We start from the raw sequence: 27424 nt of genomic DNA, 5'->3' as shown, positions 1-27424 counted from the left end.
AGGAGTGGCTCAGAATTAGAGGAGCTTCTCTTTCTTTCTTTCTTTCTTTCTTTCTTTCTTTCTTTCTTTCTTTCTTTCTTTCTTTCTTTCTTTCTTTCTTTCTTTCTTTCTCTTTCTTTCTTTCTTTCTTTCTTTCTTTCTTTCTTTCTTTCTTTCTTTCTCTTTCTTTCTTTCTTTCTTTCTCTTTCTTTCTTTCTTTCTTTCTTTCTTTCTCTTTCTTTCTTTCTTTCTTTCTTTCTTTCTTTCTTTCTTTCTTTCTTTCTTTCTTTCTTTCTTTCTTTCTTTCTTTCTTTCTTTCTTTCTTTCTTTTGTTTTATTTTAAATGTAGTATTTTGCAAACAAAAAGGCCTTCCATCCCAAACTATATGCCAGCCTTGTCTCCCTTGGACCATCAGGCTTCACAAACATTGCTGAACTCTCCCTGCTATCTAATCTTCCCTGGCTTTCTCCTGTTCTGGCCACTCTTGGGTTCCCTTCTGACTATCTCCTTGCTCCACCAGGAACCCTTTGGTGGGTTCTCCTCACCTCCTCACCTCTCCTGCATGGCCTGTGTGTCTCTTTTTCTGCTGTCTACTCTCCTCTGGATAAAAGTGGAATTTCATCTGTCTGTCTCCTTGCTCACTCTCTATGCCAGACCTGCTGCTGCCTTCTGCCCACACTGAATTTTCAGTTCCTTTGAGATAAGCTGCCAGATAAGTGATCTTGGCCAAACTGGAGCTCTTCAGCATCTGCCTTGTTTCTTTTCTGTCTTCCTTTTTGGTTTTACTGGTTAACCAAGAACAAAAAGACAACACACATCTGTAGCTTGGCCACTCGTTCCCTGTGTCCAGGCTGCCTAAGCCTTGCAGAGTCTTCCTTTGTAATGACAAGTAATGAGTCATTTTAAGATGACTATAGGGCATCCCATGCCTGTGTCTGGCTCTTTACAGGTCTCTTCCACCCTTAAGCAGTGGGAAGCAAGGATGGCCTCCCAGTTTGCATCCTTAGGGAGCAGGGTTGCCGGTGTACAGCTGCAGAGGGGCAGGCAGCCTTCTTCCTCCAAGGCAGGCAGGGTAAAAGGAGACAGAGTTTATAATAGGAGCAAAAGAAGCAGTTGGTCAGGAGACTCTACCATGTCCTACCTGGGGAGAGGGAGGGAGATGGAGGAGGTGTGCAGAAGGTAAGACAGGCAAAGAGGGAAGTAATGATGAAACTAGCCTTTTTCCCTGAGAACCATCTTTGCGGCTCCTCTCAAATAGGTTTAGCTTTGCTTCTGGGAGCAAGCAGAGCTTATGGGAGCAGTAGGACAGAGCAGCTGGGATTTGCTGGGCACATGTGTTTTTTTCTCCTATGCCTACCCCCAAGGGAATCGTCAGGCAGGTCACAAAGCTGGGAATTTGGTGTTACTTCCTTCAGTCTTTCCTACCCCAACAAAAAAGTTTTGGAAAGTAGCTGCTAAATCGCCAGCCTCTGCTGTAGGACTTACTTATCATAGCAGCTGGTCTCCAACTGGAGGTATGCCATGAAGGCACAGCACGGGTATTTAGTGATTTCAGCGCTGCTTGCAGTATCCCCTGGGAGGCACATGCCACCTGTGGTGTCCCAGGACACAGCCCACGGATGTCTTTTCTTGGTAGGTATCATATAAACACACAAGTCTGGCTGATTACAGGTCCTCGCTGCCAGTGGGCTCCACCAGTAAAAGTTGTTTAGAAGGAATTATCTAGTACAGGCCAAGTTTCTTCATGCTCTGTGTTTATCCATTATAAAAGCTAGGAAATGGGTGTGCAAGGCTGTTCACTATGTCATCTCTCTCAAACGCTGGCATGGCTGAGAAAATGTTCTAAAGACAGAGCAGTTTGATAATAAAATTGATCATAATGAGTTTCACTTTAATTGCAATTAGAAAACCATACTCAGCACAGCACATCATCCTGTGGGCTCTTCTAGGTCAGCATCATGCCTCTGATTGCCATACATCAACAGGAGGCTCTAACTGTGCGGTGTTGTGGCATGCCATTGCAGCAGCAAACACGCCTGACACCAACGTTTTCATACTAGAAAAGTCTGTTGGCTGCACTAGGACAAAAGGGAGATAAAACCTCCCTTTCAGGACGGAAGCTGAGCTGGAAACAGAAACCAGCTCTGCTGATGTTCTGACTGGTGATGTGCCTGGCAAATCGTGCCCTTCAGGACAGCATGGTCCTGAAGGAAGTGCTCCTCTCCCCCAGAGAACAGCTTGCCCTGGTATATCTTAAACTGCATTACAGGGCTTTGTGCAGACATGTGAGCACAGAAGGCAGCTACTGAAAACCAGAGCAGCCTGCAGAGCTTTTCCCCTGTATACCCTTGTTGCACAGTTTGAACCTCCTGAGTTTCCTGTTGTGTGGATTTTGCTTCTCCAAGGTATGGTGAAAATTAAAGGCTTGTCCTAGTGCTGGGTTTGGATTCAGGGCAGCGTCATTCTATCAGCTCACAGCAAGGCCAAAATACGCTGCATTGCTGGAAGCTGGAGTCACAGACAGAGAGGATCTGGCCCACCCAGCCATGACACATCATCAAATCCTTGTGGCCTGCATGGGAATGGGCAGATAGCAATAACATCACATGTGCTGGGATGATTGGGAAGTGGGAAGTCAGAATGAGTTTCCAGGAACACATGGACACTCCCTTCTAGAGCTCTGCTGTTCACCTGTGCCTCTGGAAATGCCCTATCCCTGTCCCAGCAGAAGCAATGGGATTTGTGCCAGTCAAGCCGTGGCATAAGTAGAGTGGAAAGACAATTTGAAATGTGTTATTTTGTGCCATTCTCTGAGGAACCTGTTGTGGTTTAAGCCCAGCCAGTAACTCAGAACCACGCAGCTGCTCACTCACTCCCCCCTCCTTCCTCCCCCCCCCAGCTCCCGGAGGGATGGAGAGGAGAATGGAAAGAATGTAACTCCCATGGGTTGAGATAAGAACATTCCAGTAACTAAGGTATAACACAAATCACTACTGCTACCACCAATAATAATAATAATGATAAGGGACATAACAAGGGAAGAGAATACAACCACTCACCACCCGCCAACCAATACCCAGCCTGACCCAAGCAGTGATCTAACCCTTCCGGGTAACTGCCCCCAGTTTATATACCGGGCATGATGTGCTGTGGTATGGAATACCTCTTTGGCTAGTTTGGGTCAGGTGTCCTGCCCCTGCTTCCTCCCGGCTTCCCCTCCTCCCTGGCAGAGCATGAGACTCACAAAGTCCTTGGTCAGACTAAACATTACTGAGCAACAACTAAAAACATCGGTGTTATCAGCGCTGTTCTCAGGCTGAAAGTGAAAAACCACAGCGCTGCACCAGCTACTCAGAAGGAGAAAAAATGACTGCTACTGCTGAACCCAGGACAGAGGCCCAGACAGATCTGGTTTTAAACAGTGAGTGAAGTTTGTTGTCTAGAATTGATTACTTTAAGAGCAAGACCTAACGGCATTTGAAAGGGGAATCCTCCTCTCCACCCCACATGGCTGTTCAGGATGTTTCATGTCTGGCAGTGCTTGGATGTTGCACATTCTAATTCAGATGGTGGCAGGTTTGCTCTCAGCAGAGCAACTGTGCAGCTGAACTGAACCTCTGCAGGGGACAGGGTGGTCTATTTCCAGCCTGTGCTGTTGCACACCCTCTGAAACACACACCGGGTCTGCCCTGCTCTGGGACGTTTGCACACCCCGGCAACCCGGAGGGCTCGTGGCCAGGGTGTCCCGCGGGGCAGCCCCTCTCCTGGGGCAAAGGCAGCAGGGAGGGTGCATAGTCACTGGGGCACCAGGACGTGAAGAGGTTTGCACCGGCCGCAGAGACTGAGGCTGAGCCCAGGAGTAGGAACTTGGGCCAAAATGGGCAGAGGGTTTGGACCTGAAATACCGCTGTGGCTCTGCCTCCTTTTTCTCATTACACCCCAGAGAACAGTTAATTTTCCTCCTCCAGCCCGCTGCGCTGTTGCTTAACTTAGGAGGACACCTAGGGCTGGCCCTGGGCGTAGCAGTGAGCTTTTCCCTGCCTCATCCCTGCCTGTGCCACCAGCACGCCCCGGCGGGAGCCCTGGCTCGTTTTCCACTCTCCGTGCCGGAGTTATTGCTGTTTGCTTGGCGATGTTAACACTGCTGTAGCTCAGGGACCACATCAGAGTTTATATTGCGCTGCTCTAGTTCACCCCGCAGCGGTGGGGAATTACAGACAGACATCGTTCGTACCAAGGAGTCCAGTTTGTGCCCGAGGCGAAGCACCACACAGACACATCTCCTGCTCACCAGCATCAGGGGCGTCCGGAGACCCAGCTGCCAGCGTGGCCTCCCGCCAGTAACATCTATCCTACTGGCGTTTAAAAACAGATGTGCTATAGCTGATGCCAGAGGCATGAGTAATGCACAGGAATGCTGCAGGGTGGGGTGAAGGGTATGACATGTGGGTGATGCCAACCCTTGCTTCCCCTCAGTGGAGAGGGTTTTTTGTCTAGGAGGCTTTCCTGTTTTTCATTAGGCAGCTGTGTGACAGTCTCCGGGCAAGGAGTCCCAGTCCTTACACTGCCAAGGAGAATACTGCAGGTTCTTGGCCTCTGAATGCCCATGCTGTGAGTCAGCTGGCAGGGATTAGATGTCCAGCACTGCCAGATGGAATGGATGGGAAGGCATATAGTCCAACCTAGTAAATGGTTAAAGGGAAAGAACAAACCTGGTTTTAAAAGCTTGAGGTTATCTTGGCACAGCTGCTTCCCCAGCGCAAATCAGAGAGTGAGGAGAAAGTGGGATAGGCTTCACCCCTTTATGTGTTCTTCCCTGCTGCCCCCAGCCTCTACTGAACATGACCTGCCAGAGCAACATACACAGAGCAACTCCTTGCTTCCACACAGACTGGCTGTAGACAGAGAGCAAGGCACTCTTTAAGATGCCTTCATCAAAGTCTGTACTCTCATAAAGGACTGCTTTGTTGTGATCTAATGCGTTTAATAGGAGCTTGGACCTTCTCTAGGATAGGAACAGTTGTTCTTGCTTACGTGTTTTGTAAACTAGCAGTTTTCCAGCCAGAACACAAACTCTTGGAAATCAGTGATGAGGAGCCGTCAAGCACCAACACTTTCATTTGTGTTTTTTGAACACAACGTGCCTCTGGATATTGCCCTCACTTTGCTTCACTGGGGTCACTTTTACCTTGTCACTGCCATCCTGATTACAGCTTTCCCTTTAGGTCATGTAACAGGGGTAGCTGTAGGAGTATCTTTGAGATACATAACTAAATTAACATACTGTATTCTAAGTCAGACTTTGAAGACTTCATTGCCATTTCTTGCTTAACATAAGCCATAGATTTCACCCAGTTGTTTAATTTGTTGCCAGCATTTATGGACAGTCACACTTTTCTTCAGGAAAGGCATTGCACTGTTTAAGGGGAAAGGAGATGCTGTCACTGCCATCTCTTAGCTCATGTGATGGGAACCACAAAACTCGCTACTCAGTCACCTGCCCACAGCGGGAGCCACACTGTCCCTCTCTTCCATCAGGGTTCAAGTATGCTCATTGCAAAGGTCACAGTTTACAAATGTTGTTTCTCTACAAAGTGGCTTCAAGGTTCTGATGATGCATCAGGTCTTTCAGACCTTGGGAGCCTAGGTTTCTGCTGTAATGCTCAAAATGCATCTTCTGGCTTCTGTTCTCTTGTAAAGCACAGGCTCTTGCACTGCTCAGCATTACAGTCATCTTCCCATACCCCCTGCAGCAAGGGGAACTATTGTATTTCTGATCTCTATCTGCTGTCCTGGAATAGAGAACATCCACATTAGCCTGTTATTGCATGGGTTAATGTGCTGCTGTTTATCCTTAAGAGCCAGATAGAAGGGCCTGGGTCCTGGAAAGGAATTGCAGCAATCCTTTCCTGCTGAAATCCAGCTCACAACATCCAGATAACTGCTGAAATAATCTCAGCTGTCACCGCTCCTCTGACCAGTTTCCCATGCAGCAGGAAGTCTCTCACAATTTGCTATCAGCACACCAAATATAATCCACTTCAAATATTAAACAAAGTTATTGCAAACAAAAGGCGAGGTCATTTTCCAAGAAAGCCCAGTGCACCCCCTACAAGCTGCATGATGCTTGTTTCAGAGGTCAGATTGCTTTTGCAGGACTGAATTATCATACAAAGCTCTTGAAGCACCAGTACCCAGAAAGGCAAACTGCTCACAGAGCTCTGTGCACACACAAAAGGAACCACATTTTCACGATCTAGGCCATGATAAAAGCATAGCTAAAATAATCCAGAAATAAAGGCACTCGTACTCAAGGAGTTTGACTCCCAGGAGAAAACTGGGTATCAGAGTACTGTTTATAGACCTCTGGAAATCCCAACAAGATCTTCTAGCTGAGAACCGAGTTGAAAGCATAAAGCAAATTACTGGCGTTGAGCTGGGGCCAACACATTAGTGATTACAGGAAGTGCCATGACTGATGCATTACTAAGGTCTTTGAGCAAGGAACAATCATGTTTCACCTCAGGTGCTCAGTGCTTCTTCCTTTCCCTTTGTTCAGGTGGCTGTTGGAAAGGTCACTTATTTCCATGGAAAAACCTCATGACCGCAGGACCAGGAATCCTGAATTCATAACCCAAGGGAGCTTCTCATGCTCTCTGCAAAAGGGCAGCCAGAGCTTGAGGCTCGGCCCAAGGCTCGCTGCTTCACCTTGGAGCAGGTGCTGATACCACACAGCCACTTCTAAGGCATATTCAGAACTAATGGTAAAGCCTGTCCCTCCCTGCAGCAGCTCTGGTTTGCCCAGAGCCTTCACCATGCCAGACCATGGAGAACAGGCTGGAGCACATACCTTAACTCTTCACCTGGGGAATGTAAGCTCCTTAAGACACTGCAACCACAGACACCTCAACAAATAAGCAGCAGCTTTGTGTTTGACCTTCCTCACCCTTTCCAAAATCACACATGCAAGAATTCATGAGGGAAACTTTCCAGCCACATCTCTCAGGCATTATGACAAAATTTGCTTTCACTTACAAGACACACACTTGCAGCCACCTACAAGGTCAAGAAGGGTGACTTAATGTCAACTGAAAGGGAAAAATGACATTTGCTGATGCAGTAACAGCAGGAAAACATTTAACTATTGTAGGGGTCGTCCAAGCATAGCAGCTGAGGCCACGCAATCAGACAGATGCTACCATGGCAATGGCAATGTTGCAGAGGTGGTAAACCATTTTAACGTGAACGAAGCGAGTCTAGGCAAGATGAGCTGCACTTGTCAGGTACTGCACTCCTCCTTCTTTTAATCTGAAAACATGGGCTCAAGTCATGCAAGTGACCAACATGTACTGCAAATTTTATTTTTTATTTCCTTATTACAGAAACTAAATGAGCACAGGCCTACAGCTTGAGTAAAACAAATCCACCACAGCGACAGAGCTCTTCTTATTCTCTAAAGCACACCTGTGAGCACGGAACAAAGGCTAATGTCAGTACATAAAAGCTTCTTAGTGCACCCCTCCATTGCAGCTTCTCCATTAGTTCTTTGTAAAAATTCATTACACCGTAGGTATTTCATGTGTGCTTGCATAAAGCTTTGCATTATCTACCCATAATGCAATTCACTTCTAGAAGTCAGTTAAGAAGCTAAATCAAAACGGCCCCATTAGGTTGCTTTATTTACAGTTGCAATGGCTAAATTTTAAATACTTTACAGTCACTCCGAGCATCGACTCGCACTTCAAAGGAGTAGCTGTAATTTCTTTATAACTATTTTCTAGAGGAGATTAAGTTGTCCATACCTAACGGACCTAAACATGCTGACAGAAGTATTTATTATAATGAATGACAAATGAGAAACTCAACTTTCAGGAAGAATGAACAGATGTTTGGTTTTGGGCTGTACCACTGTTGCCTGTGGGAACAGCAGCAATGTGGGAGAACAAGCAGTGAAGGAGTGCTGAAGGACAGAGCAGGACTCTCTGGCTCCTCTGTAAGGAGAGCTTTATGTTCAGCTCTCATTTCCTCCTCCCTGTACCATGCCTGCGCTGTTACTGGTTTTTTGTTAAATCAGACAAATTTCTGACCCACAATAGTGTACACATTTACTTCAGCAGGGAAAAAAATAACAATGCGTCTGCAAGTTATTCAAATAAAGACAGATCTGCTCCTCTGAATTTTACAGTTGAAGGATGCAGGTCTTGTGGCAGCTGAGAAACTGCTGTAAAGATTAACAAAGAGGATGTACATGCATTTGTGTGTTCTTACACGCTTTCAAAACCCAAATGGAAGGAAGAAGTATCTGCGATTCAGGTAGGTCCAGAAGATTTTTTCCTTTTTCTTACACAAGAAGGTAGATTACTTAAGCACATTCCAGGTTAAAAAAATTACAGTAAACATTCAGTAACTGGAATGCATATAATATACAAGTACCATTACATTTACAAAGGACAATTTTTCTTTCTAGAATAGGCATAAAAAAGTTGCAAGCTAATTCACAATAACTTTAGATACAATGTTATTAAAATACATTGATGTTAATCATAAAAATATTTTACTATTTACATGTATATTGTATAAACCTTAAGAATATGCCCATTTTAGGATGCCTTAATGAATATTTAGGCAGATTGGCCCACTTTATAGTGCAGTATCCCTGTTTTGGTCTTCACACCATGAAACTGTACCAGATTCACAGTATCTTTGCTAGTGCTTTGCTAAAGGCTTAAACTTTCTTTTAAGAAACATAAATTCATTACAAAGAGCCTGTTTTGTTTCCGCTTTGTTTCTTATTAAACCCTATCCCCAATAGTTCAGGGCACTCTGCTTGGCCTTGTGCGATTTGGTTGCATTTCCAAATAAGGCTGTAATTCATTTCATCAGTTATCACGCTGTCTTGCTTGTAGTCTGGATGCTGTGCGATAAATTCCCTCATCCATCGAGCAACTGTCATCAGTTCTCCTGTGGGCGAGGGGAAGTCAAATCTCACAGTTAGACACCTACTTTAGCAGTATGACACCTCAAGTTCTATGCATTATGTACACAATTAATGAATAGCCCATGCTTTAATGAGAAACACATTCCAATATATATTTTTTTCCTGGATACAGCTAAACTGCAGTCATAAATAAGCTATGGCCGATATAGTCTAAAGCTCACTTGTTCAGTGAGATCTTCAAATTTTCAGATGTTGCAATGAGACAGTGCAGAGAGAAATAGCAACTGGAACAGGTGTTACCAACCGATTTTATAGCAAGATGTTTTAAATATGTCATTTAACAATCTGGCTTAGATGAACCAATAGACATCCCTACAACAGCTGCATAGAAATATATAGGTATATATAAAACAATTTTGTAGTTGATCCATCCAACTCAGCTGCTAGTTTTGCTCTGTCTACCTTGACTTACTATTCTTTCTCCCTCTGGCAGCTCTCATAGCAAAAACCAGGCAAGTTCACCATTATACCAGCTCTTGGTTTGTTAACTGTGCAGTAAGAAGGGAGAGCAGCCCAGCTCTCACCAACACAGACACCTAGTGGTCAGGCAGACCAATCCCTCCCCATCCTTTGCAAAACCATGAATGTTGATGAGAAGCGAGTAGAGAAACATTATCCTACAATGTAGGAACTAGAAGGTATATCATGAAATAACTGTGAAGAGCATTTAAACATGCAAAACTACAGGAATTATGTGCCGTTTGAAAAAATGGAAAATTAGTATTTCTTATTATATGATGTTATGGTGACCAAAAGCCTAACTGCGTGAAGACGGGTAGGGCAACAATCACAAAGTCACATTTGTGAACAGTCAAACACTGCTATTATTGCACCACCTTCGGCCAAGAACATGCTGATGCTGTAGCCAGCCAGGAACCAGGACAGCACATCAGGATCACTTGATGCTGCTGTCATAATACTGCCTTCATTAATATTTAGTGGTGGTCAGCCGCTGCTGCCTGCCTACCAGTCCGTAATATCACTGAGAAGTGTCAATCATGTACCAGCTAGACAAAGACCAAGAGGACAATACCTAGCTGTGCTACGGGGAAGATGCAACTGAAGAACAGATAAAACTACAACAGAGCAAGGTTAAAGCCACAGCAGCTAAGGTGCCAGAGTTTAACTCTGAGTGCTTTGTGTTCATCATGTGAGGAGAGAAATCTGAAAAATGGTCACTCTCCGTGGACATGTCTCATGCTAGACAGGCTGCAGTTAGGAGCATTTGATTTAAGATTGCGATTAAACTGGAATAATCCAAAACTCACAACCGAGAAACATCATGGCACAGTAATACAATACCCTAATGCCTTTTATTCTGGGAATACTGGTTCATAAGAAGCATCATTTAAAAATCATTTCAGCTCACCAGAGTTAAGATACAGTAATAAAAACTTACTACCATTCTGAACTACTGCTGAAGTACTGAATTACCAGGCAAGAGAAAGTCCTGATTTCTGCCTCAGCTTTAAAAAGGTCTTCTACAGCAATTTTCAAGAATTACAGAGGAAGAATTTATAAAGGAATAAACACTTTAGTTTAAAATTCAGGTGAGGTGGGGGAAGGAGTCCTGACTTATGAGGTAAAATCAACTGCCTAGCTAAATTTACAGCAAGGCAGGCGTACATGGGATGTGTACACAGAAAGGTATAAAGCTGCTGCAGACTTTGCTTACGTGCCCAGCTCTGAATTCCCCAGTTTAGCCTGCATCTTTTACTCATTCTACTGCTGCATTTTAAAAAGGAGCATAAAGAGTCATTATACTGCCTGTCTTCAAAAACACTGCAGCATGTGGAAGAAGGGAGAAGTCTGGTTTGCTCTGCCTTGAAGGAATTTTGCTACTTACAGAAGGGCTTTCTTATCAGAGAGCTAAAGACAAGGTCCCATGCTCTAGCATACCAGAATTTAGACTTATGAATGATTTGGAGTCATACCAGTAACACTAGGCTATTGGACCCAGTCCCACATACTCTTACAATAATCAAGTGACCAGCAAATGGGATTACTGTAATGTGCAAACTACTAAGAAGTGGAAAATACATTGGGAAAAGCAGCAGTAAGTGCTGAAAAGAGCAATCTTGGACTGGAGATACAATTACAGCTTAGAAGGTAATGTAACTGTATCAGTTACTCCTAATTTAAGTTCTAAAATGGATCACAAAACAATCGGAATTATACAGGACCAGATTTAAGCCAGAGAACACACTCCAGTCCTTTGCTCCTGTAATTTAACACTAAACCAGACAGCCACAGCTGCCACCAGGTTTACCCAACTGAAAACTACAGACCAGCCCAACTACCATCCAAGTAGAAAAATGCCAGGAAAAATCAATGTCCAACAGTGTCAAACATACCAGATGCTCTCTTTTTTATTAGCTTCAGGTAGTTTAGGATGGTGCACCTTGTGTCCACATCCACTTCCATGTTTTCAAGATAGGAATTCAAAATTGGGATCAAACCAGGAAAGACTCCTTCCTGTGTAAGAGAATAGAGTCAGCATACAAAACATACTCAATCTGGTTTCTGGGAGGGCAGAACAGAGGGGAACACGTTGTGCTCCAGGCAGAATTGGCTATGACCTTCCCATTGATAATTGTATCAATGCTCATTAAGGTGTACTCTTCGGCACTGGTGCCTGTCCCATTCTGTGCAGAGCTACATCCATCCACAACAGCGTTTCCACCTTCATGGATGACAAAGGGAAAGGAAGAAATGATTAGAAGGCAGGAGATGTACTTATCATCCACAAGAATGTTAACCAGATTGCTTCTTTTCCTACCTTTGCAGATATCTTTTCTAAAGTAAAACATTCCCTGTCGGACAGCATCTCTTTTCTGGGCCACCGTCATGTTTTCATCCACCTGGCAAAAGAAGTATTTCAGAGATTTGTGACATTTTTAGAAAAATCAGGGTTCTCCCAGACCCCCCAAATTTTGGTCTTGTTAGTTGAAACATCTACTATTACTATTTCATCATACAAGGTTAAGCTGTGGAGTTTTATTTCATTCTTCAGTGCTCCTGGACAAAACCACAAAGATATGATGCTCTGTGTAACTGGGTCTCCAGCAGAAAAAGTAATGGTGTTACATTAGAACATGCTATGCTAGTATTTTAAGTTTGGGTGAAAACACAGGAACAGCTGTGATTAACAAATTGCATCCCACCTGGCAGACTTCTTGGCATATTTAGATGCAATGTGAAAGAGTACAGGAGAAAAATCACACTTCCCTAGCCATAGTTTGCTGCTTTTATTAACACAACATCATTGAAGTCTTTAGAAGAGCCCTCACTGTATTAAGCAAACTTACAGAAACGGAATTCCAGTAACTTTGTATGGGAATCATATCTATTCCATACCCAAACAAACACCAACTTAGACTGCTAGTAAAGAAGTTCTAAATTGCAGGCTTCTCAAAAAGTCAAACTACAAAGCACTGCTCATATGTTCTGCAAATAGCATAAGCACTGCTCTGTCTTTCTGAATAGAAGATTTTTGTCCAAATTCTTTGGTTGGTATGTTCTCATAGATTCAGCATCACACAGCTTTCAGACATTAGCTTTACTGTATTGTTTTCCGAAGAAGGGATATGATCTACTGAATTATTTGTCTGACCTTTTCCTAAGGGCAATGCAAAATCTTCACTTCTTACCTTTCAAACCTTTGTTTTCAAAAGTGTTTTCATTCATTTGATATTATGAAACCTACTTACACAACAGGCTGTTTTGAAAGTTTGAAAGCACTGCAGTCCTAGTTGATGGGAGTACAACGCACTCAATCCGACAGCAAAGATTAGTGTGAGGTTAGCCCCATAAACCCGTATTATTTACTTGAAACAGGCAGGCTTACCAATGGTTGTGCAATTCTGTGCTGCATTACCTGCCAAACTGCTTGGCAAGCTCAATTCTATGCCCTCCCCAGCCCCCCAAAATTCTTATTAATGTTTTCAGCACCTCATCTCTTTTTCAGCCTTACCTAGTATTCATCAGTTAAAAAATTTGTGCTTTTGAGGTATTCCAAATAACAATGTAATTATACACTCTAAGTGCTAAATTGCTGCTCTATTTATGAAGTCTGAACTCCCTGACATCAGGAAGAGAATTTCTCCTTTTAGAAATCATACCAACTGTATAGTATGATTACTGTTAATTTACAACTTAGGTATTTCTCTATTTTAATTAAAAACATGAAGAAAAACCACACAGTTATGTGCTGGTAGTATTTTCTAGTATCTGGTCTGTTAAAAGCCTTAGCCAGTGCAATTCTGCACTGATTTTACATATAACATTGCAAAGCTATCCATTTTAAAAGACATTTTCAGGTCAGGTGCCTGAGAAAGATGATGTGCAAGGACAGTTTCACACAAAACAGTTCAACAATTGTGAGAACAAGATTAAGGAAAAGGCACATTTTGCATGGCCGGTCTGCCTAAACACAAGTCACAGCTCTGACCAGAATCAGCAGTATTTGTTTTCACTCAAATATACTGTAACATTAAGCATGCTGAACTCCTCCTTTCCCTCTCCATCTGATACAAGCAAAATAAAAAGTAAGACACAGGCAACAGCCATGTTAAAATAAGTGTCTAAAGTTTTTATTTTGACCTCCACAGGGCATTTCCCCTCTCATGTGTAAAATGGTGGAAACATTCCCTTTCCCAGTCTCAAAAGCAGTCTCATGACAATGGCATTTCTCAGCATTCCTGCACTAGTCAGACACTGTTAGGCACCACAGAAATTCCAACAGTACTTGCCTATAAACTTAATTCCATGCGACAGCAGTAAAATATCCGTTTTAACACTGCAGAGCTGAAATTGATTGAAAGTACTGGTACAGATAAAAACTGACTGAAAAATAAAATTGACTATTCTGTAAGTACACAAGTGTTATTAGTTCCTAGCTTGCAGAGGATAAAAATCAGACTTGATGCAAATACCTTGCATTTAGCTCTAATAGATCTGATCTTTCACACCTACCTTGGACAAAGGAATGAGAAAATCCAGTTTGTATGACAGAATCACTCTGGTTAGCAACACCACAAACACAACATATGCAGAGTTTTCAAAGTCCGTTAACTGGACCTAGACATGAAAGGATTAGAGATTAAATTAATTTAGTGGGAACACACTTACGGCAGTAAGTAAATACCTGGGAGAGTTTAAAACAATTTGATTTGAACGTTCATGTTGGTACCTGTATTCACACACACTCTGCTAGCAGAGATGGTGATGGACAAGCAGGAATCATCCAGTGACTTCAAATGCACAACACACACACATCCATCAACAATTAATCCAATACCAAAACACACTTGGATTTCAAAAGACTAACAACCTCCATCTTCAGGTTCATTGTGTAATTACAAATGTACAATAGCTTTTAGGTTTCACCTTTAAAAGGATTAAATTCAGAGAGCTCAGAAATAGTTATGAAATAAAACCACTTGTGAAAAACAAAACAATGACAGTGGAATTATTCAGTACCAGGAAAAGTACTACAGAAATACAGTCCCTGGAAGCTAAATGGGGATTTGTTTACTGTTGTTTAATACAAGCCTAATTCCTTTCCCCATCATTCAAAATCCATTAGCATGCTTTGCTCTGCTGCAGTGGATTCCCCTGTCAGTTACATTCCCACAGTCCATGTCTGATTAAAAACTGCTGTCCATTTCACTTGCATCCAACAATTCAGAGGGGAGAAAACACTGCATAAGTAATAAGGGTTTGAGACTGGATATCAAGATGCCTGGTACTTCTCCACTTAAAAGAAAACATGCTTTTGTGCGTACTGATGCCTTTCTTACCTCCATAGGTCTGAATTCCACTCTCCATCCAATATCTGAATTTGGAGGAGGTGGCTTAAACCTCATTGTCTGCCAGTTTGTAGACTGAATATTCTGCAAAGCACATGAAATAATCTGTCAGGATCAAGATATTCATCATTCTATAATATAATCAAAGAAAAAGCAGGTAACTAGAGCCCTAATATTTTCCCAGGAACAGCCAATCGAGTTAGAGAAGTGCTTCTAAACTAAGTGGCATGACTTCCTAAAAACCATAATATAACTACCCAACCTAGGAGCAAATACATTACACTTTCTCATGCTATTTTGTTTGAGGATTACATATAAGATACTAAGGGAGCTGAGATTCAGCTGACTTGATTAAATAAACTAAGGCTTGATGCATCCCAAACTAAAAATACCTAATATTACCATAGTAGTTATTTCGTAAAGCTGTGCAAGAGACATTTATAGACAAATGTAATGCAAAACAGTTTTTAGGAAGCCATGAAAATAACATCACTATAGTTTGGGCTCTTCATATTTTATTTGGTTTAAAGTATAAGCCACCACCTTCTCCTAAATAAATCGTAAAACAAATAAATAAATAGTGATTATAACTGCAGTCCTATGCTAGAGAACTAGTTGAAGTGAAAAATCCAGGAGAAACCTTCTTCGCTAATATAGCTATGCTCCAATTAAGCAGTACTATAAAGAATAAGCAATTTCATGTATATATGTATTAAATTCCTCTAAATCAGACACAACCTCAAAATGGTCGGATTCATTTGCATCATCTAGATGTATTTTCTCCTCAAACAAAGTCAATGGGTCTCGAATGAACAAGTGTGCAATATGCTGTGCCAAAAGGTGGTCAATACCTAAAAATGAAAATTCAAACAAACAATTCACACATAGCAAAGCAGGCTCTAGGAAATGATTTGTTTTACAAGACTGAAAACATCCAACTCTGCAATGCTACCTCAACCCACCACATCCTGTTAAACGATGACTTTGGGAAGGAAGGAAATGATTAAAGAGGAAAAAAGAAAAACCCAAAACAAAGCAGGTTCTTGTTTGGAAATGGCAGCTGAACACTGGTGTGGCTGCCATTCTTCCTGTTTTCTGATGCACCTCTGTGCCATGTTTCCTACAGCAGTTCTGCTCTCTCCACAAAGATAAAACATTAATGGGTCAAATGCTGAGCTTCTCAAGCTGGAACTGGGGACAGTTTCTGTTACAAACGAATACTTTTTAAAGAACTCTCAAGACCATGCTACACAGGTACTTCCTGAGTAGGAGTCACTGTGAGGGATGCACAAGGATTGAAACAGACAAGAACAAAAATGTAAAATATCCCCACACACTGCAAGCATAATTCTTAACCTGCTCATAATGAAGCAAACACTTACCTTCCTTTATTAGATGCTCGTAGATATCTTTGTCTATTGTCAAATCAATGTCATTGTATTTCTCACCACATTCAGATAGATAACTGTCTATGGAATCATATCTGGATTTACTGATTCTATAAAGGTTGTTCTTCAGTGGCTATATAATTTAAGAATACAATATTTAACAGCTTGTTAGCAATGTTACCTAAGTTTTGCTCACTAATGACACTTATGTGAGATTTATTATCCTATTTAAAACCCTACAGCCTCAATTAAAATTATCCAAAGCACAAGTATTAAACAGGCTTACTAGAAAGCAATCCTGGAATTATGACTGTTTTGTTTGCAGATGTATGTATCTGAGCCAAAAACCAGTCATCACACAATGATTAGAGTTCTCTAGTGGAAAGCATTATTATACCTATTGCAAAACATATTAACACACAGTTTCACTATGCACACATTACTAGAGATGCTCTTAAAATTGGTAGTTCAAAAAATACTTCAAGTAGGTATTTTTATTATATTCTTTTTTCTACAATTATGTAAGTGCCTTGAATCCCAATTCCTGCTTGGAGAGACTCCTTAAATTCTGACAACTGATCTTTTCACATAGTTCTAGTTTATATTACTGGGTTACTCATCAGCACATGCTATTTAATCCAAAGCAATTTTTGCTTTTTGAGCTCAAGCACAGGCTGCAAAGTTTCATCACCGCGGGACCTTCCAGCAAGCTGTAGAGGAGTGAGTGGAATTCTACTGGGATTTCATACCTAACTAAAAATATATATTTGCTAATGTAAATTGTACAGCCAAGGCGAACGTTCATACCATCTCCTCCATTTACCATGAAGACTGCCATGTTCCCTTGTTAGCGATTTTGATGAGCACAAGCAGAATTTGATACTAAAGGAGATTTGACTTTTTTGACTGAAAAAAGTCAGACATCTGCTGCCTGACATTACTTACCTCTAGCCCCCTTTCTTCTCGCGTTCGATCATCTACAGATGCAGAGATTACTCCCCAGCGACAGTCAATATCAGACACATAGCCTCTGTAGAATGGAGATGCAGCACTCAACGCCATCTAAAATAAAACAGCCTGATATGAGAACAAAGGACAAGCCGAAGAACCAAAAGCAAAATATAATCCCACTGGAAAAGGAAACTTGGTGATCCAGAAGCAATTCAAGTATGTACTTCATTTTAACGTACAGCCAAAGCCATATAGCCACAAATCTCTTTACTGCCATCTCCAGAATATGCCTAGATGAAGGGTTAGTATTACTCAAAGAGCATTTGACTCTTCAAATTTATTAAGTCTTCAGATCAGCATTTAAGAAATATGAAGATGATACAGGCAGAAGCAGTTTCACGAGGAATCAGCAAATATGCTGCTTGCACACTTCCAAACTCCAAAAGCTCACCTGGCAATCATTTTGTTTATTTTTGTTTGGCCAAGCACCTTAGCAACAGTGCTGGAATATACCTCGCCTGGAGCACGATCTGCTCACCACTGAGCCCAGACCAGTACTTCATTTTCATAACACCTGTTTATGACCACATTCTTACAAAGGGAACAGATTTAAACAACTTAAGCTGAAAACCTTTGTAACACCAGAGTTGACCCATTAAAAATTGCTTTAAGGAGTGAGTTTGTCTTGTTTTTGTGAAAAACTGCCCCAAATGTATTTCTAGAACTATTCAGCAGGAGTCTCATGCACGTGGGAAGGAGGGCAGAGGACAGAAGAACCAGACATAATTCATTTTGTGGTGTCATTTGGACATTAACTGAATCACACTGCTCATGTGACAACCTAGGAAGAGACTGACACTTCTCCCAGAGTACCAAATTTGTGAGCAGCATTCAAGTTGGGGGGTTTTTTTACACTAGATTCTGGTTTTTCTTTTTACATGTAGCAGCTTTTGCACAATGTAGAGCTGATGTAATAGAAGTCCATTACTTACCACAATGGGACAGATCGTGGCTAGCTGATCATAGAGATACCTTGCTTCAGAAATGCTGCAAGCTTGGAACGTCACCTGTTGGAAGAACAGCAACTCCTATCATAACTTCTACAATCATAGCGCAAGCACGGTATTCTTAGATTCAGAATGTGTGATATAATAAAACAATTTAAATACCAGGACTTTTAAGGGGGTTTACGTTTGGTTGGGTTTGGGTGTTGGTTTTGGGGTTTTTTTTGTGGATTTCGAACCCCAATTCTTGGACAAACTGTTTTCCCCATCTATCAGCAGTGTGCTTATCACAAGCTTCTTTCCACACCATTTCCATGTTCATTAGAAGATTTCAGACCACAACACTTTGGCTGTGAGGCTAAACCACTTGTCAGAACCAAAGAAAACCGAGTCAACATCTACAATACATGTGGGTCAGTAATGCACCTTTAGGACCTAAGCCAGGAATCTATCTGCAACAGTCAGAAACTATTGTAAATGTGGTATTGGTTTTATGTGATAGCTAATCCTGGTTTATAGGACATTTCAAGACTCCCTTTGATCTGGAAAAAATGCAAAAAATAAGTCTTAGTGTCTACTGTAACCTCTATTAAAAACTCCCAAAAGAGTTCAGTTTTGCATGTATTACAGGCCAGGACATAGTGAAAGATGGAAAAAAATTTATTTGCAGAAGCCATTGATGATGTGGAAGCCCTACCACACATGGGCCACTGCAAAATGTAACTCCTTTGCAACTTTTGGTGAAATTTGCTCAGAGGAGCATCAAACAGGAGATGCATTTCTAGTGCCAGGCCTTAGCTTCCAAGACTTCCCAAACCAACACTTCATGCAGTTTAAAAATGAAGAAGGGGAACAATCACCGCAAAACTGTTAAAAGATGCTAAACTGAAAGCCTCTCTCTCCTTCAGTTTACATATTCTAGATCAGATGATAATGTAGATAGGAGTGTACCCCTGTACCATATCATCATATCATACTACAGGCTTCAGCTCTAAGCCACTAAGTGATGCCTGCTGGTCCAGAAGAATGCTAGCCAAACACACATCTTCCTTTTCCATGGATTGCAATTAGAGTCCCACAAGACATAGAGGTTCTTCTCAGTCTGCCACTGAAGCCAAATCTAACCCCCAGTAAGCCGTAAAAAACCCCCCCAAAACCAAAAAAAAAAGCAACCCAACAACAAAACACCTAAACACCTCAAAACCTCCCGAGTTCACTGGTGGGCTCAGAGATGGATTACTTTTGGGGGTGGGGTGGTGGTGTAGGTGGAATATAGGATTTGTTTGAGTTTGTTTTGTTTGTCTTCTTAAATTTGCAGCCGACATTCATTAAAACATCCCAAGTTAGAAAAAGGGCGGGTGGCCGAGAAATGCGTCTATCCTTCAAGCAGCTATCAGAAAAGAAAACCCAACAAAACACACTTCGAAAAGACAAGATTATTGCTCTGGCAGAGAAGCAGCTAACTGATTTCTCATCACTAATTTCGGATTTTCAGCACTAGGAAGCTTGCATTGGGATGGAACGACAGGACACCTACACTCCTTCCCCTGACAGTGGTACTGGACTTTCCTTCCTGTTTATTTCAGATCACATTAAATCTGGGAATCAACCCAGTTTCTAGCCAAACACCCCATTACAGAGGAAAAGTGCACAGCAGTCTTCTCCAGAGAAGGGTTGCAGGCAGCACAAGACTGCAGAGGCAGCACCTCCCACCCCCCAGTTGCTGTGGGCTGTCCCAGCCCAGCTCATCAGGACATTATTTTTAACCTTGGAAACATATCAAAGTTGTAGCTTGGTGCATAATGAGAAAAGAAAGCAAAAGGAAGTTGCTTATAGCACCTGCCAGCCTTGTTTTCATTCTCCCTTTATGATAACAAGGCTAAAGTATTAGATCACTGATTACAAGAAGGGGAATAGTAAAACACTATTCCTTAAAAAGGATTTTAATATATTTTTAAACAAGTTCTGAATAGTAAGGCTGTGTTTCTTTTACTGATCTTTAATAAGGTAGTGCAAAATACACCATACCAAACTTAACACCTTGTAAAACCACGCAGTATTATGTATGCTTTACTACTATTACGTCGGATTCTCCCCAGTTTACCCTTAGCTAGAAGAAATCATACTCAAGGAGCTGTCAAGAACATTTCATTTACTCAGCTTTTGTAGTTTCTCAATTTCAAAGGGAAGTGCTTTGAATGGAGTTATTTCTGCCACTGCTGTGAAACAAGAGATTAGAGAATTTCCTTTAATCCCTTAGAGACTTAACACTAGCTACTTCCTAGCTCTGCTTCCAAGACTGCAGTGGCAACAGACAGATTTTTCTCAACAGTCAAATATAGCACTACTACCTAAGGTACCAGCCCATAGCATCAGGCTACTGCCGTAGGGAAACATTTAAAATAAACAGATATTGAAAGGATTAAAGCACAACACTTTGACTTAAGCAGAGAATACTATAAAACTGCAGTAACTCGGACAAATGAGTGAAAACAATACAAAGTAGGCACACAAAAATGGGAGAAAACAACCAAGAATGTCTCCCAGCACACAATAACAGAAGACAGCTACCCATGTGGATTTGGCAGCTTCATGGTACAAGCAGTGAGGAGACTTCTTAGCAGATCGCTAAACGTATTTAAGAAGTTTTATACAGGAGTTCATGTGGTTTGTAAATAAAATAAAACTACACAAAAGAGAAAGCTCTGCTCCTGCAGCGGCACAGCCTGCCTCACTGTGGCTGCAGCGGAATCTCTGCTCTGGCACCTGGAGCACCTCCTGCCCTTCTTCTACACGGACCTTCATGTCTGCAGAGCTGTTTCTGACACATACTCACTCCTCTCTCCAGCTGCAATTGCTCCTGGTGCAGTAACTTTTCCCCTTTCTTAAATACATTACCCCAGAGGTACGTTATACCACCATCCCTGATGGGCTTGGCCATGGCCGTTGGTGGGTCCATCTTGGAGCCATGTGGTACTAGCTGTACTGGACACTGGGGAAACTTCTAGCAGCTTCTCATAGAAACCATCGCTGTAGCCCTCCCACTACCAAATCCTTGCCATGCAAATCCAATACACCTGATTTTAAGACTAGATTACTACGTATAAGATTTAATTTGTTGTTTTATTCCCTATGTTGCCATTCTGAAAATGCATCTGTTGAATTAAGCTAGAGAAATTAGACATAAGGCAAGTCTTAAGAAGGGAAGAATTTAGGAAAGACACCTTGATGTATTTTACCTGAAGACAGCAGTTTCCCATTCCAAATCCCATAGCATCCATATATATGTAGTCTGGCTTAGCTGCCTTTGCTGCTTCTCCATCATCATCAGGAAATGTTTCGATAAATGGTGAAGGCGTGTTCTTATCTTTAAAGACTGAGTGGAAAATGCAGGTACTCAGTAACCCAGAGCATTAGACTGAACAATTATTTTGAAAAAGAAAAAGAAACAGACTGTTTACTTACTTGGTACATTTATCACAACCTTCTCTCCTCTTCGGTGCCGAATGTTTCTGGTCAGTGTGCTACAATAAAAGGAGTTTTATGAAATATCTGAAAGTTTCTCTTGCACTTAGTTTCTCAGCAACTCTCAAGGTTTCAGAATGTCAATTTTCTATTTATTTTGAGCATTTTACTTTTAGACACTTATTTTCCTAGTTTAAGATAGATCATAACAGATCCAATGCTGAATTTCTCTTCAGTAAAGCCAGTCTTACTTTAACGGACTTCACAGTACTATGCTGATAGAACAGGCAGAAGCAAAAGGCTACTGACATGAAGCATACAAGGGCAAGTGAAAATTGTATGCCTAGTTTCTAAATACAGTGATTTTCTGTCTCCAAAGTTTCGCCTTACAATGAAAACTCCTCTCAGACTATACAAGCAGCTTGACACCATGCTCCATTTCAGAGTTTCTAGGGCAAGTTGATGAGTACACTGAGATGTTGCTGGGACATACCTGAGTGAGAGCTGGATTAACTGTGATGGAAGCAGTTAGCAGTGGGATTTCAAACTGGAAACAGTTCTGCGGTAGCACAATCAACATGAACTACTGTACAATCAATAGCATCAACTGCTATGTAAAGTTACTTGAATGTAACAGTTTACTTTAAGTCACTTTGACAGAAAATACATGTCACAGCCATTTCTGTCCAAGTCCTTGTGGTATCTGCAGCAACAAGCCACAAAGCTCTCTATTCCAGTAATGTAAAGAAGTTGCAGGTATGCTGATGACATTTAGGCACAGAAAAATATTCAGCTTCTCATTCTTATTCCCTGAACCCTCTTACCTAAATCTAGGATGTTTATTGATGGCTTCATCTGGAAAAAACAGGGATTTTGAAGCTCCTCCTTCTACAGGCGTTGGCTTATATTCCGGCACTGTAAACCCAGGACACCCTAACCTATGTAACACAACAATGAGATCCAAACTGTAATGAAAACAGACTGTGATTTTAAAATGGTCAGATGATTGGAGATTAGGATTGTAGAAGACAAAGGCATGAAAACAGATTTTATCTTTTTTTTTTTTTTTTTTTTTTTAAACGCTTACATTTACTGTATTTCTGAAGTGTTTTTCAAGACTGCTACCTATGCATGTGGAATTGCCAGAAAGATATCTTAAAACAGTTGCCCTTACAAGGCCCTTACAACCAGCTTCCTGGTGGATGAAACAGACCCTATTTTTTTTTAACCACTTCTCTATTATCATTACAGTGTAAACATGGACCTTTACAATAGCAGAAGCAGGAAACTTCATAGTGTTATGCAGAGCACACATGCATTCTTGTGTGTTAGCAACTGTTATTAATACTGACATGCAGCTGCATTCTAGAGGGTTCAGGCTAATGTTGACTGCTGAAGTAATTTATTCCAACAATCTACCCCTGTTAAAAAGATGTATCTAACCAACTTTATGAGAATTAGAGATAGTTTCAAAGTGATACACACATCCCAAGCCTCACATGGATTTGTGATTTTAGAACTCAGAAAAATCCCATGGGAGAAATGCAATAAGCAAAAAAAAAAGAAAGCTATTAGGTGTAAAATGCAGAGATATTCAAATAGATTAGAATATAACCCTCCCCTCCGGAAACTCTGTTGTAAGTTTGAGAGTCATTGGAAATAAGAATAAGGAGGCTTTCAGTACAACTGAGACAAAGGAACATTTGAGAAGTTGGAGGTAGAGTTGTAGATTAATTTAGAAATATTAATTTCCCCATGCTGCACAGTATGAAGAGCAAGACTTGTGCCATTTCAAGCTCTGGTATTTGGCTGTATAAAAAGGGTTAGCTGATACAACTACAATCAAACTATTCAATATACCAGGAACACGCACATTTCTGGAAACACTGTTTATGGTCAACATGTACTTCACTATTGGTTTCTTCTTCTTGGTTTAAGTATGCAAGCTGTCCTACAAGATGTACACCCAACCTCATCACTTACATAAGAACAACATTGTAAATTTCATCACTCCTCGAGAAAGAAAACACCTTTCTGATCCAGGAGCGAGAGCTCACAAATTTAAGAACCAGGGATACTCAAGTTAGCTTCTAAACTGGTATTTATTTATTTTTTTTTTAATATTTAAGCATTTTCAGGTTTGTTCATCTTTAACTGAGTTACGCTAATTTGAATAAGCCTACTTCTTTACCTTTCTTCTATTAGCACTCTACCAAGTTTCTCACTTCAGATGCACAGATTTATTTTTATTATACACACATCTATACGCACAGATGCAGACAGGCATATGTACACACTGTTGCAAAGAGAAGGTAGCCAAAAAACCCAAACCCACAAAACTCCAGTCGAACCAACAGGGACTTGAGCGGCAAGATAGCAAAAGGCAGAAATAAGAAACTAAATAGGCTAGGGAGAGAAATCTCTGAAAGATGAAACTATGTTTGGGATGATCCACATGTAATAAGCTACATTTTATTATTTACTGGTTTTCACTGAAGTCCACTGTATTGCTCCTACAGTGATGCAGAAATTATTTATCTGTATTGACAAAGTGATGACCTCCTCCCTTTACTCCTTGTGAGACTGCATCTGAAACATTTGTATACAGAATTTATTGACTGACAATCTATTAGTAAGGTTGTAGGGAGAAAAAAAAACCCTAATTCTGTAACATGTTGAGAACTAATCATTAACTACTGGATTTTAAATAAGCTCTTATTAAAGATTTCTAGCACAGCTCTCATAAATAGGAAGCATATTTTGTCAAGAGTGTTCTCAAAACAGCATTCATGGGACATAATGCAAGCATTTTCATACCTGAACTTTGCTGCTAAGTCACATTTAGTACCATTCCTGCTCTCAGCAAGCATTTAGGGCCACTGTGTTCCATACCATACAAGAAACCAGCTAGTAAAGGCTGCTTCTCTTCGACTGCAGAGCAATTACTATTTATTTTTTTTTTTTTACTATTTTAAGCATAACTATCTTCATCCATTTGACTGACCAAGCTAGTGAGAGAGAACACAAATGCCTGACGTTTGAAAGGAAGGGTCACAGAGTACAGTTTCTCCAGGATAATGAAGCACATCCTAAATTTAACTTTAGGAGTCTTTTTACAACAGTAAAAATGAGGAAATCTATCCTCTGTAAGTGTGTTATGAAGCCAGGAGAGATGCTCTTCTTTCTAGATTCAGTAAGCACAGCATTATAGAAGTTTGAAGTCTTCATTTTGTAAGGATAATAACATTCCTGTTCTCCTGTGTGCTCCAAGCCACCAAAACAAGTTTGCATGTGCTTCAATGAAGAAGTAGCGTTAAAAAAAAGACCAAGTTAGCCATGTTTTACAAAACTGCTATTTATAAAGATAAAAGCTTGCAAAATAGGTAAAAAGAAACCTTTTGCATATGATTTTTACGTATGAATTCAAGACGGCAGACTACTCTCTATACAATACTTTGTTACAAATATTCAGGTATTCCCTCTTAATACAAAATCATCACAGATTACAAGTAACTTAAAAATATAAAAGATGCTTAATTGTTTGTCTTACTGCAGTAAAAATTTTAGGAAAAATGACCGGAGCATTAAGTCAAGGTACTTCAAATGAATTGTGTTTTCCTCTGTTTCACTACACAGTGCAGCTATATACAACAAGGACAAAAAGAGTGTAAGAAGAATACGGAACACTTCAGCAGCCATCTCACCTTGGAAATGATGTCACAGTGCAAATAGCCTCATTTTCTTTGAGAACAGAAGCGGCCTCTTGCCGTCTTTTCCTCATGTTGTCCTGCACAGTGTTGAATTCAGACATGGTTCCCCCATATGGCTGCCCAGGCGTCCCTTCAATCATATAGCTTCCATATTCTGGTCGCCAGAGTGTTGGGTGGCTATAATGAAAGAACAGCCTCATTTAAATATTTCTGCAACTTCAGAAAAAAAAAAAGAATTATTTGTGAGAATTTCAGAAATGAATGCAACCCGCAAGAAAAATCTCCTAAATTTGATCATTCAATAGAGTAACACAATGCACTTTCTAATGTACCTTTCTAATGTAAGAAATTAAAACATAGTTTGGCAGTAGAAAGTATGGCTGTATAGTGTAACAAGTAGGATTTGCCTATGTCAAATTTTAGTCACTTTTAGTATCTGTCTCAAGCTTTGTTCCTTGGGGTTTTAACTGAAACTGGAAAATACAGAATGCTCAACTGCTTTCATAGTACAAGGCAAGGCAAAAGTTACGCTCAATTTCTTCTTTCTACTGCCTGTGAATATCTATCTGGTTTTGTTCCACAAATTTATCAGGTTAAGAAATTAAAAGAAGGTTGAGTGCACCTAGTCACCCCTGAAAAGTAACACCTTCCCATCCCCTTTGGGAAGCCGTTCCACCTCTATGCAGCACACACGGCAAAGAGACAGTCACATCTCCCCTACTGTTTTTCTGGCAGTGGTAGTTTTCAGCCTAAACGCTAAGGGATTCCTTCTTGCAGGGAGTACCTCTCAATAGTACCCCTACTAAGGAAGACAGGGAAGCCTTACTGGAAGACGAGGCTAAGGTACCTAGAAAGAAGTAGAAAGGCCCACAGAACAAAAGCCTTTCATTACTACAGCAGTTTTTATGCTCCTGTTAAGGCGTCACCTGCTTTGGCTTTCTTCAGCCAAAACACTTTGCTGTCTCTGGCTTCATTTCTCTGTGGCTATCGGTTAAAAGGTAATTCACAGTTCTCTAGCTAGTTGAAATTTAATTATTCTCCATGGGAGAGGATGGGGAAGAATTGCCCTACCATCCTTACACCTACCTTCCTAATTCTGCCAAAAATGAGCGAGTGCTCCAACAGACAACAAGCTTCCACATACAGCCCTCGCTTGCTCCTGTAGCCACAGATACAGGGGCAAGTGCACACACGCATATGCTTTATGGGGCAGGGAAGGTCTAGTACCAAATTACTGTGTATACACAGACACAAAACCAGAGCAAGAAAAAAACAAAAACCAAACTGTAACTTCCGTGGGCTCGCCATTACATCTTTCTTTCTTCCAAGGCATAACAAAACGTGCATGGACTGCCTGCAAGTGTGATCAAATCTTTCACTTCCTGCACCCCAGATTTATGTAAAAATATAGTTTTAGTGACAGCAGACAGTTAACACTTTATGTACAGTATCACAGAACCATAGAATAGTTAGGGTTGGAAAGGACCTTAAGATCATCCAGTTCCAACCCCCTGCCATGGGCAGGGACACCTCACACTAAACCATGCCACCCAAGGCCTCATCCAACCTGGCCTTGAACACCGCCAAGGATGGAGCATTCACAACCTCCCTGGGCAACCCATTCCAGTGCCTCACCACCCTCACAGTAAAGAATTTCTTCCTTATAGCCAATCTAAACTTCCCCTGTTTAAGTTTGAACCCGTTACCCCTTGTCCTGTCACTACAGTCCCTAGTGAAGAGTTCCTCCCCAGCACCCTTGTAGGCCCCCTTCAGATACTGGAAGGCTGCTCTGAGGTCTCCACGCAGCCTTCTCTTCTCCAGGCTGAACAGCCCCAACTTTCTCAGCCTGTCTTCACAACAGAAAAAATAAAAATAAGAAACAGGAAGCAGGTACTCACTTGGGGTTTACCTTCTCCCCTTTGTCTTGCAGTGTTTGAAGAACTTCTTCACCGCAGAGCGTCAAGCGCACTTTCTTATTCTCATGGTCAAATTTCACTAACATATATTCCACCTTGTAAATAACAACAACAAAAACAATAAAATGGTCAGATTTTGTCCACAAACATGTTGGCATATAATTTTAAGGATTAAATAAATAAACAAAATGGATGTCAGAAT

The 27424-nt window shown here is 41.2% G+C and overlaps 1 protein-coding gene across 4 annotated transcripts in view; it reads right to left on the bottom strand.

The window, feature by feature from the left end:
* Positions 1-7327: 7327 nt before the first annotated feature.
* Positions 7328-27424, bottom strand: part of GCLC (glutamate-cysteine ligase catalytic subunit) — a 34059-nt gene continuing 13962 nt past the window's right edge. For 2 of the 4 annotated variants that reach the window (XM_080614507.1, XM_080614509.1), the window contains 15 exons: positions 27205-27317; positions 25301-25483; positions 22421-22534; positions 21597-21655; positions 21371-21507; positions 18120-18194; positions 17122-17238; positions 16171-16309; positions 15527-15639; positions 14780-14872; positions 13953-14057; positions 11758-11839; positions 11558-11661; positions 11333-11453; positions 7328-8941 (listed from right to left, as the gene is read on the bottom strand). In XM_080614507.1, coding sequence (XP_080470633.1) covers positions 8736-8941; positions 11333-11453; positions 11558-11661; positions 11758-11839; positions 13953-14057; positions 14780-14872; positions 15527-15639; positions 16171-16309; positions 17122-17238; positions 18120-18194; positions 21371-21507; positions 21597-21655; positions 22421-22534; positions 25301-25483; positions 27205-27317 — 1761 coding nt within the window. In that variant the 3' untranslated portion in view covers positions 7328-8735. Of the gene's footprint in view, positions 8942-11332; positions 11454-11557; positions 11662-11757; positions 11840-13952; positions 14058-14779; positions 14873-15526; positions 15640-16170; positions 16310-17121; positions 17239-18119; positions 18195-21370; positions 21508-21596; positions 21656-22420; positions 22535-25300; positions 25523-27204; positions 27318-27424 lie in introns of those variants that run through there. The other 2 variants (XM_080614510.1, XM_080614508.1) reach the window with 2 other exon arrangements.

The sequence above is a fragment of the Psittacula echo genome (genome assembly GCF_963264785.1).
Source record: "Psittacula echo genome assembly, chromosome: 4".
Lineage (NCBI taxonomy): Eukaryota > Metazoa > Chordata > Aves > Psittaciformes > Psittacidae > Psittacula > Psittacula echo.
Note: the sequence above shows the minus strand (reverse complement) of the source record. Positions and strands in the feature narration are given on the sequence as shown.